Source organism: Gavialis gangeticus, unplaced genomic scaffold, assembly GCF_001723915.1.
Source record: "Gavialis gangeticus isolate Ggan-Ray unplaced genomic scaffold, GavGan_comp1, whole genome shotgun sequence".
NCBI lineage: Eukaryota > Metazoa > Chordata > Crocodylia > Gavialidae > Gavialis > Gavialis gangeticus.
The window spans coordinates 9,530,120-9,541,852 of NW_017729014.1; the positions used below are offsets into that span (position 1 = coordinate 9,530,120).

General features: G+C 44.1%; 1 protein-coding gene across 2 annotated transcripts in view; it reads left to right on the forward strand.

The window, feature by feature from the left end:
• The window catches only part of GNB1 (G protein subunit beta 1), a 136,275-nt gene extending 125,469 nt beyond the window's left edge, over nucleotides 1-10,806 (forward strand). For both annotated transcript variants that reach the window (XM_019511692.1, XM_019511693.1), the window contains 3 exons: nucleotides 2,473-2,689; nucleotides 8,188-8,299; nucleotides 9,117-10,806. In XM_019511692.1, the coding sequence (XP_019367237.1) occupies nucleotides 2,473-2,689; nucleotides 8,188-8,294 (324 nt within the window). In that variant the 3' untranslated portion in view covers nucleotides 8,295-8,299; nucleotides 9,117-10,806. The remainder of the gene's footprint in view (nucleotides 1-2,472; nucleotides 2,690-8,187; nucleotides 8,300-9,116) is intronic.
• The last annotated feature ends 927 nt before the right edge of the window (nucleotides 10,807-11,733 follow it).

Below are 11,733 nucleotides of genomic sequence, written 5' to 3' on the forward strand. Positions count from 1 at the left end.
TCACCCATGCAGCCTCTGTCTCCTGTCTCCTTCCTGCATTGCTTCCGGACCCCCCACCAAATGACCCCTACTGCAGCCTCTTGCTCCCCACCTACCCCCCACCCTCCAGCCCTTACTTTTGTTGGGGTGCCTCTCTGTCTCCACTCCAGCCTTGAGCACAGAGCATGGGCCTAGCTTAGCCCTGTACCAGTGGTGTGGAGCCAGCATGGCTGCTGTGGGGCTATGCTGTGGGCCCCAGGTTAGAGCAGGGACAGAGCCTGCCGGCACCCAAACAAGGGTAAGCAGAGGACAGGGTGGTGGCAGGGAAGAGAGGCTCTGGGGGGAGGGGAGGAGAGGAGGCCAAGATTGCTTCTACCCCTTCCCCACCCCCACAGTGGGGAGGCTGAGGCTGCAGGGGAAAAGAGGCAAGGGTTAAAAGAGGTGGGAGGCAGCAGCTGTGGCTCTGGCCCCGACCCACAGTTGAAACTGGAACCAGAGCCACAGCAGCTGCCTGCCCCTCTTCTGCTGTGTACTCAATTCCAAGGCAAGGGGTATTTCCCCGTCATGTTAAATGAGGAAGGGCGGGGAGGAACTTTTCTTGGAATTAAGTAAATATGGTATTTTTTCCTAATTTGTGTTTCACAATTGAGGAAACTACTATAATAAATTCACTAGACTTAAAGTTTATTGCAGTAAATGCCAGGAGTAATGGGTTGTGGCTTGAACCTTACATAATACTGTCAACAAATACATAGTATTGTTTTCTGTATTCAGAGAGCTTTAAGTGAGTAACTAGTCTTGCTAGGGCCCCTGTAAGTGGGTGCTAAGTGTAAATGGGTGCTCTTTCTCCTCCCCTCACCATTTATACGGATAAAGAAATGGAGGCAGAAAAGGTGACTTGCTGAATGACATAAAAAAACCAGACAAGGTGTATATATTATCAGTTCCTAGATCAGGGGTGGGCAAAATATAACCTGAGAGTCAAATTTGGCCTTCCAGGGGATTTTAATCTGGCCTGTGGTGGGGGCAGCCTGAGCCAGGGCACATGTTGCCAGTCCCACTACTCCCAGATGTACAGCAGGGCTGGGGGCTGGATAGACTGCCTCTGCCAGTCTCTGCTGCCGGACCCAGCTCTGCTGCCCAGGCACCCTAGCCCATCAGGTTCACACCTACCACCGGTGATGCCGGAGGAGTAGGCAAGTGGGCAGGGTCTCCACGGAGATCGGCTTGGGACCCGCATGGACAGGGCATGCTTGGCCAGGCAGATGGAATGGGACCGCATACGGGTGGCGAGCAGCATCCAGGAGGAGGACAGGCAGAGCTGGGGCTGGGGCCAGGGCCGGGACTGGGATTGGGATCACAGGGCAGTGACAGTATGGGGCTGGGGCCAGTGCCTGGGGCAGTGCCACAATCCACTGCCTGCATGTCCCTGTGGCAGGTGCCAGTTCTGGGAGCAGGGGAGTGAGGGGAACAGATTGCAGCTCTTCCCTGGGTGTGGCCCCACACTCACAGCTCTGTGGTCCCATCCCATCCACCCAGCTGAGTGCACCTTGCGTAAGTGGGTGCCAGGCCAGTCTCTGTGAAGACCCCAGGATTGCTGAATGGTTACGGTGTAGAGCCAGGGGCCGGGGCAGAGCTGCAGTCCACTTCCTGCATGCTCCTGCCCCCGAAACCAGTGCCCACTGCAGGGGTGTTCAGGGGGTGGATCACAGATTACAGCTTTGCTCCAGGCCCCAGCCCTGTGCTGCCACAGGCCCACAATCCTGATCCCAGCTTCACCCCCCCACACATCCCACTCTGGATGTTGCTCCCCACCTGCCTGTGGCCCCATCCCATCTGCCTAGCTGAGTGCAGGGCAGAGCTACTTAAATAGTTTTGGTGAGCTGTCGTCGGCAGGGTGGGGGGTGGGATGCTGACCTGGCCTCCAACAACTTCAGCCTGGAAAAGCACAGGTTCAGGGGGGTACCTGGTGGCTGCCTATAAGTACGTAAGGGGTGTGTATCAGGATCTGGGGGAATGCCTGTTCGCCAGAGCGCCCTATGGGGTGACAAGGTCAAACGGTCACAAACTTCTCCAAGACCGTTTTCAGGCTGGACATAAGGCCAGGGCCTGGAACAGACTGCCACCAGAGGTGGTGCAAGCGCCTACTCTGGACTCCTTTAAGAAGCAGTTGGACATTTATCTTGCTGGGATACTGTGACCCCAGCTGACTTCCTGCACCCGGGGCAGGGAGCTGGACTCGATCTTCCGAGGTCCCTTCTAGCCCTAAAGTCTGTGAAATATATCAAATCTGTGAACTCACCAGAACTCCCTAAGTGCCCCTCCAGACCAAATAATTTCCCACCCCTGTCCTGGATTCTAGTTCTAGGCTTCAGACCCTTGTTGCCCAGCTACAAAATAGGCATTTTATCTCTATGGTCAGCTACTGTAGAACTGGTATGAAATCTTATAAAATATTTTATAACGCTGTCTTGTCATCTTGTTTTTAAACAGTTCTTCCCAAATGGCAATGCATTTGCCACAGGCTCAGATGATGCCACATGCAGGCTCTTTGATCTTCGTGCTGACCAGGAACTTATGGTTTATTCACATGACAACATCATCTGTGGCATCACCTCTGTAGCATTTTCCAAGAGTGGACGTCTTCTCTTAGCTGGTTATGATGACTTCAACTGCAATGTCTGGGACACACTCAAAGCTGATAGAGCAGGTAAACAGCTTGTCAGTTCATTTTAAATGCAACTGGGTCCTCCTAAAGGGCTGGTGTATTGAAAGATGCTTTAATTAAACATCAGTAAAGTGCTCTTAGCCTATCCTACCTCACTTTTTTTAAAGTTCAGTGATTTGCCCAAGGCAGATTTGTCTGACACATGTCATAATTAGTTTGCTAGTTCTTTAAATGTTAGTGAAGAATATGAAAGGTTAATGTTTGCCTACAGAGTCCTGTAAAGAATGACAGGTGAGAAAATTAAACATATATTGTCAGCTTCCAAGAGCTTATTTTCTGCTTGGAATGTTTAAAGTTGATGTTTTATCAGCAGGGATCCTGGTTTTCCATTTGCCGTGGAAAAACACAGATTTTTCTCCTTTTAAAGGAGAAAAATGCAGGAAACCACAAGTTTCCCCTTTCAGGCTGGCAGAGTTCCAGTCTGCAAAGGGCTGCTTGGGGCTGGGTGGAGCAGGATGCAAGAGGCACAATGTGCACGCACACATACACGTGGCCAGCACTACAGCCAGGCAGTGGTGGAGAGTAGCTCCCCTAGCTGCCTGCAAGTAAGTCCAAGGGGGGCGGGGAACACATAGGTGATGTGTTTGTGGGGGAGGGCAAGGGGGAACAAAAGCAACATAGGGTGGGGGTAGATTGAGGTTACTACGGTGAGGGAGGGAGTGGGGCTAGGTTGGTGGATGAGGCTAGGGGCACTGCCCAGCCAGGGCAGGAATGTGCAGCTGCAGAGCCCAGCTGAGGAAGCAGGATGGAGCCACAGGTGCCATCAAAGCAATGTGTGCCCCCCGCCCACAGCAACTGTGTTCTGTTCCCGCTGCTGCCAGGTAGGCAGGGGGCACCTTGCCATGGGGGTGCAACTCACACAGGACTCCCAGCAATGGTGGTGGTGCCACCAATCCTCCCCATTCCATGCCAGGTCCTGCCTCCTGGACTGCAAAGGCCCCTGTGGAGAAAGCAGCAGGGTGGGGAGCCCCAAGCACCACAGGCAGCCTGCATCCCCACCCCCTTCCCTCCCCACCGTGGGCTCTGCTTGCCTCCACTGGTTCTGGGAGCAGGGGCATGCAGGAAGTGCTGCCCACTGGGTGGGGGGAGGGCCGAGCCATGCTCCAGCCACAGCTGCCATCGCCTCCCTCATGCAGCACCCAGCACGTGGGTGCTGCTGGCATCCACAGAGCAGGCAGTAGGCATCATGCAGCCATTGTGTCCTGGAGCCCTGGCAGCTAGGGGCCCCTTCTGGTAGGGGTGGGAGGAGTAGGGGGCTGTAGGTCAGAAGTGAGGGGTCCAGTTTGGTAGGGGGGCTGCAGGGTGGGAGTAAGTGGCACTAGCAAAGTGGGGGGCTGTGGGTCAGGTGTGAGGGGCACTGGCAGGTCCAGGAAGTAGTGGGTCAGGAGTTGGGGGCACTGGTGGGGCAGGTGGCTGTGGGTTGGGAGTGAGGGGGACGGAGATGGGGGTGCTGTGGGTTGGGAGTGAGGAGCACTGTCAGGACCAGTGGGTTGTGGATCAGGAGTGAAGGGTACCAGCAGGGCTTGGAGTGGGGGGCTGCAGGTCAGGAGGGAAGGGCACCAGCAGGGATGGCAGACTGCGATTTGGGAGTGAGGGACAATGACATGGGCATGGGCATTGCTGCTCAGTGCCACAGAGCAGGGGAGTGGGGGGCAGCTGCAGCTGGACCTGCATCCTGGTGAGGGAAGAGGGGGAGCTTTTACAAAATGAATCTGAAAGACAAAATCAAACAGCAAAATGTATAGGTATTTAGAATTTATTTTATTACAATGATTGGGGTACTGGTGGGCTTCCAAATTGCTTTTAAGTTGTAAATATAATAGTTTACAGTAGTTGAAAGCATTGTGTTCACTAATGTGTGTGTGTGTGTGGTGTTTAATTTAAATCATGGAAGAACACAGATTTGGGGGTTTTCATTGGAGAATTTGGGATTTCTAAACAGAGAAGACCAGAATCCCCTTTTATCAGGCACCTACTATTTACCACTTCATGTATGGAGAGGGCCTGCAGCCATTTAACATTAAATACAAAGCCCATCCTCATGTTGTGTTCGTAGCTGTGTATGACTCCTCTGAGTACCCACACTTATTTTTGGTAGTGTAACTGCCGGGGATTTGTGCTCCTTTTTTAATAGTCTCAAGTCTTCTCGCAGCAAACATTTCTATACTTAGTTAGTCTCTACTTACCTCAGATTCATTTTGGGAAGCATCTGTATAAATTGTGTTTAGTTTGTTAGGTTACTTGTATGCCTTGGAAGAACAAGCTCATAAGTGAAGAGTTTACTATGTTACTAACAGTCTGCTTCATACTGGTGCCTGTACTTATCCCACTTAACATGACAGTTTTTCCGTAAGTCACACCTTAATAACACATAATTATGGTTGATATGAAATGTACACTGATTGGAGAAAAAAGGCTGTGTAACTTAATTTAGGAGGATTAGGGAGGAAATTGGTATTAACATTCAGCAAAACTGTAAATATAGAGACCATCAGTACCAAAAGAAAAATGTGAACTAATGTTAGAACAGGGGAAGATACGAGGTATTTTACTAATGCAATCACAGAGTTTTTGCTCGTGAGGACAGAATGCCAGGAAGAAGAGGAACTAGCCTAGATCCGTCTAGGAAGGGTTTCTAATCCTTGAAACTCAAAATCATGTCACTGCTGTGAAGGAGGGTGTGTTCAGAATAGAGAAGAAACCCGAACAGTTGCTTTAACCTAGACACCAGCAACAAAATTCTTGGCATGGCATTAATGTTTTCTCGAACAGCAGTGCTGGCAGGGTTTGCTTCTACCCATCATCTCCCAATACATTTAATATCTTTACAGCACTGCTGTGTGCTGGACCTGTGGCAGCTCATTTCATTTGGTGTGTAAAGTAGACTACTTTTAGTTTCCAGTTCTGTATGTGATATAATGGTACCAAACACACGTTCTGTATTAAATGTATAATAGGTGTAGTTTTGTGGGTTTGTTTGTTTTGGGGGTGGGGGAGGTTGTGAAAAGGCACCCATATCAAGGATTCCCTACACTGGTGGTATTTCAAGGTCCAAGGTCTAATCGTGATTTTTCAGGCTAGGAATATATATGCAAGCATAAACAAATTGCTTGTTTAGTGAGCCAAAATTTACTGGGGATAGGCTGAGAATTTTCTCTCTCTATAAACGTTTAGTCCTCCTTGTTACCGACTTTTGAATCAAGAGCTGTAGAAATAAAGCAACTCACTGATTCTTTTGACAATCCATTTAGCAGACAAAACTATGAAGCCTTTCATTTTTGGACTACCTGCTGGACTTCATTTCATAGATCTTGTAACTCTCAGCCAGCACTGATGCCAACACTAAAATGATTGTTTGTGATAAACTATTAGGAGGGCAATCCAAGCAGATTAGTTGCTGCTATGGTTTTTCTATTAGGAAAACCATATTTGGTCTCTGTTTTGAAGATGAATACAAGGAAATGATGAGCTTGCTGGCCTTTACAAGTGACCTAACAGTTGTTCCATTTCCTGGGTTGATTTGATCTTTGATTTCATAACAGTTGTCCTAATACAGTATGATTGGTACCTCCATTGCTTACCAGTGTGCTAGATGGTACTTAGGACTGACTTAAATAAAAAGAGAATGCTCTTCCATTCTCATAAAATAAATAAATGTAACCTCGTCCTGTTACGGCTCTTTCGTTAGGATGCTGAGCTTATCTTGGGAGTCATGGATTTTGTGGTTTCCTGCTTGGTTTGGATTGCTGCTTGTGGGAGGGGCAGTAGCAGCCACATGCCCTTCCTTCAAGGGAACTGGAAGGGAATAGGTAAAATGAGATTCACATTCTCAGCTGGTCTGAACTCCTGTTCGGTGCTTGTTCATATCATGTGGTGGAGGTGTGTTGAGGGTGAAGTCTGCACCTCTGTACAGTCAGTGAGTTTTACTAATAGTCTTACAATTCTTTGCTTCTCAGAAGACCTCTTACTTTGATACTTCAGCAGTGTTCAGTGGGACACCAACTAGAAATTCCTTCTACTTGGAAGGGTTTTACACAATTTCAGGGCTTCGTTTTAATTGGCAGCCCAACTTCTGACAGTGTTGGTGCTTTCTTTTCAAATTTTATAGGCCATGTGGGATCCCTTTCATGTTGTTTTCCCCAAATGAAACACTATTTAATTGTAGGTAAGCTAATAATCATGATGGTGTCTGAACTACTTCTACAGCGTATTCTAGAATAGCTTTTCAGTCATTTCATCGGCTATAACAGCAGGCTGCCTGTCTCACAGTATGAATTTAAAAAATGTTACCAGCTACTTGCACATTTTATGAGGTGCATGTTGCTCTAGACGTGCCCAATTCAATGCTGGGAGACTTTTCTGATGCTACTACCAGCACTTGCTTATTTTTATATAGTAAACTTAATGATGATGCCTTTTCAAACTTGCAAATTGTGATTCATAGTGGTAATCTTATATTAGAAGCCCCAAATTAACATTTTGAAATTTAAACTCTTAAATGTTAACAGGTTGAATGAATGCTAGCACAGATTTCCTTTGTGCCCCAAATATGATGGAAGAGAGCTCTAAAACATGAACAGAGTGAGCCATGCAAACAATGTGTTGCAGAGAGTGTCTTAAAATTAAGTCTCCTAACTAAATTACTCCAGATTGGGATTTTGTGAAATATAATGGGCTGAACAAGGCTTGAACATTGGTTCTTTTTACCTTTTTTTCACTGAGTGCCCTTTATTTAAAAAAAAAAAAAAAAAAAAAGGAAAAAGTTTTTTTTTTCTTTTTTTTCCTGAGTGCCCTTTATTTAAAAAAAAAAAAAAAAAAAAGGAAGAATGTTTTTTTTTCCTTCTTTCAGGTCTCCCTCAATTTAATTTGTTGAAAACAATGCATTTATTGAATAGTAGCATTTCCATACTATCAAATCCAATGCACGAAGGTGTCAAGGCTTTATCTTATTATATGTGCTTGTAAATATAAAAGAATGATCCAATTGTATGGGACTCCAAGAAAGATTGTGTTTGCTTAAAATACTTTAGCCTAATTTCTCCTTCTTCTTACAAAATCCTAGACTATAAAAAAAAAAAAAATTAGCAGACTTAGGCTATAAAACAGGAAGTAATTGAACTGGTTAGCAACCCATTAATAAATATGGCAAACAATTCTTGTCAGCTAATTTTTGGAGTGATGACCTCATAACTCACAAAAGACTAAGATTGTTCCTAGCAAATAAATCCTGTGCTTAACGCTTCATATCCTGTATTTGAGAGTCCCTTGCCGACCACATCAGTTATTTCCATGTGAATACGCCAAAAATCTGAAGACAATCAAAATCAGACATGTAAATATTTAACCAAGTTTGCATTCCATTCTTCTGATTTCCAGGGTATCCAGTCCAAACACATGAGCTGTCCTTGTGTTGCTTGAAATGAAACACACAATCAGTAAGCCTATGTAATATGCATATGGGTTTTTTCATTAATTTTTAGGTGTCCTTGCTGGCCACGATAACCGTGTCAGTTGCTTAGGTGTGACTGATGATGGCATGGCAGTGGCAACAGGTTCATGGGATAGCTTCCTCAAGATCTGGAACTAAAGTCTGTAAGTATTTGGTTAATTAAGTATGCTCCTTTTTTCCATCTTAGAATAGCAGCAGTCCTTTCTTACCCTGTTCAAAACATAGAGTGAAATTGTATTTATGGTGCAAACTTAATTTGGATTAGGAAAATAACTCTCTGAATGCATCTGCACATGCACTTTATGGCAGACTAGACCAGCTGCCTTCATAGTAAAGCGTCACAGTTTACATGTGTGCCAGTATTAGGGCATAGTAAACCAACTCCACTATAGGACAGTACTGTTGGGGACAGTACTGTCTTACAGCAGAGTACTTGACTGTGCCGAAACGTGTGGATGCTGACCATGGGTGTACATTGTGCCCGTCAGCCCAGCCAGCTAGGGGCCAGCTTCACCCTGGCTCAAATTGCTGTTGTCCTGGGCACGCGTGTAGATGCTGTGCCCTAGAGCAGTTGACTCTGGCTCAAACTGCTCAGAGTTTATTGCATTGCATTACTAGCATGTGCAGATGCACCCTCTGAAAACATTATCAATGTTTTTAACTTCCTGCAGTTCATTAAGGCTTTTAAAACTGTTACTTGCTTAGGGAAAACAATGTTTTTAGTGGGCAAGCGAAGAACGTTGTGGGGGTTTTAACTATCATGGAAAAGGCAAGTGTGTCATTTTCAAACCCAGCAGGTAAATGTCATGGATGCAAATTTTGGTGGGAAGGAGGGTGGATATGAAAGAAGAGGGAGAGGGGGAACAGTTAAACCAGACAAATATCAATTCTACCAGTAACCTTAGAATTTAAGTTTAGCATATCAGAATGTAAAACTTAACATAATTTTTTGTGTGTTAGAAAGAGCAACGGACTCCACCGTGACTGGAAGACTTTTCCAACAGTTGAAAATTTAAAACAATAGCATATCCAATCCAACCATACTAACTTGGACCCCCATCCTCCCCAACTGCAAAGGGCAACATCTTTTCCATCTCCTATTGCTGAAATGAAGAGCACAATTACCTTTCCAAGAAGAATTTGTGTGGTTGTAACCAAAATGAAATTGTGCATTCCTTTTGGGACCATATTTTTGTCTTGAATTTAGAAAAAGAAACACTATCATAAAAGCATGTCCAGAAAATAAACTTGAGCGTAATTGTGAAACAGAATTAGCTTTCACTGTAGTTTCCAAGTTAAAGTCCAGGACTTTGTTTTCTTTCTCACGGTTTCAAATTTTGAAGTCATGTTTGTAGCAAGATTTTTTCACATTTCCTTTTTAAATACATTTCTTTATGGTCAATAATTGAGCAGAACAAGGGAGTCCTAACCCAGTGCATCTGGGGTTGTTAATGCTGTAAATTTAGTCCCTAATTTTTTTTATTTGTCTAGTGTCACAAATAATTGTTGCACAAAACATGGCGCATATAGAATAATGCTAAGAAGTAAGGTAACCAAGCACATGCTGTACAAGGTATTGAATGCTTGTTTCAAGAACATTTCACCTTTTATGGGTAACAAACGCAAACTCTCAATCCCTCCCACCCCACTTTTTTTTTTTAAATCTACTTTGTTTTTGTCCACTTGGAAGGGCAGTTTATATATCCTGACACTACCCCATAGTTTCCTCAACCAGGAATCTCTGTTTTCAAAAGAGACCTGTCCTACACTTGGGTATTCAGTCAATTCTTTGTGTATGAAATGATGTACAAATCAATGTTTTGAAAATAATGATCTTGAACTTTCTAAGTTAAACAAACAAAAACTTTTTTTGATTGTTTGCCATATTGGGTGGGTTTACTCTTAGAATCGCATGCTGTAGAAATGCTAAAAAGTGCATATTGGACTAAGTCCTTAGATGTTTTTTTCTTTAAAGAAATAACCTGTTTAAAAACTGTAACCATTGCCGCTGTATTCATTTATTGTTGCTACTCTGTGCATAAATCTATGAAGAATTCAAGTACAAAGCTATGCACGTTTTGGAGTAGCGTGATTAAGTCACTTTTTTTTTAATTTTTTTTTTTAAAGAAACAGCCTGTTCAAACAATTGCTGTCAAAGATTCTGGGGTGTGGGAAGAGGGAACCCAGACCAGTTTCTTTATAAAATAATTCCTCACAGCCCGTTCCTCTTGTAGGACAAGTCCTTTACATCTGATTAGAATCACTTTTGTAATGAACAGGTTTTCCTGGCTTTCTTTTCAAATAAAATGTTAAAAGCAGCAGCGTTTGGACAGCAGATTGTTCTGTTAAACTCTCTTCTCCTCCCTAGCAGCAGTAGTGGCTTTTCTCCATTCTGTTTTTTCTGCAACATTCTGTACAAAAAATGTGCTGTAATTGTGCGTTAGGCCTGGATTTGGCATAAAAAAGATGAATTCCCTCTTTCTCTCTTTCATGAAACTATTCTGTAGAGCTTTCTCCATACCCTGTATCCCTCTTCTTCACCTTTTGTATTTAATTTTAAAGTCAGTGTACTTCAAGAAAGCTGGATGCAAGATAGATACTATATTAAAATGTAATGTTATTTAAGATGTAATAAAGCAGTTTGACATGAGTTTTGTGACTGATTTGTTCTCCAGCTTTATGGTCCTAAGAGCCAAACTCCCTGATTGGGCAGAGCTGGAGTGATGAATTCAAATGGTCTGCATTGTGCCAACCTAATTAATCTTCCATTAATTTCAGCATTTTAAAGTGGTGGTGTTTTTCTTCCTTGCTGCCTGCAGTCTCATCAGCAAACCTGGGATTATGTTGTGTAAGATGCTTAAAAAGTTGCATGTTCCCATTTTCTCTGAACAAAGAGATGCTGCTTTAGTGTCTTAGTGGCAAGCATGGAGAGTTGTGTAGGGACTTAAACTGTTTCATCATCACTCAGCCTTCTGGGTGCTAACTGAAACAATGTTGATACACAGTTACTATTAGTGACTATCTGGGGTTGTGGAATACATGCTAACAATGAGTTAAGTAAGGATGTAGCAAGTATCTGGAGTTCAGCAGCAGCAAATTTTTTTTTCTTTCTTAAATATTTAAGAGAGACATTTTTCTATTTGACTTCTGGATCTAGTTGAGAACTTAATCAAAAAATGCTGGTACAGGCAGTCCTCGGACTTGTGGCACAATCGGTTCCTGCAAACTGTCTTAAGTCGAAATGTTGTAACTCGGAACCAATTTTTCCCATTGGAAACAATGTTACAAATGGGGGATTGGTTCCTGAACCAAGGCCAAATACCCTATTTTCACCAAAAATAACCCAGAATTTTGTACTTGATCAATTATAGATGAGTAATATAGCTACATTAATATATTTATCTTGTAAATAGCAATGACATTGATTTGGAAGGACTTCTTTGAGGTGAGTTTGCTGGACTTTTTGAAGTGTTCTTGGCTGGATTCTTCTCAGCAGTCTCGGCTGCAGGTTTTTCTGGAGTCTTGTTTACTTTCTTAAAGCATCCAAGGAAGTTTGGACAGATGTTCTCCAGGGAGA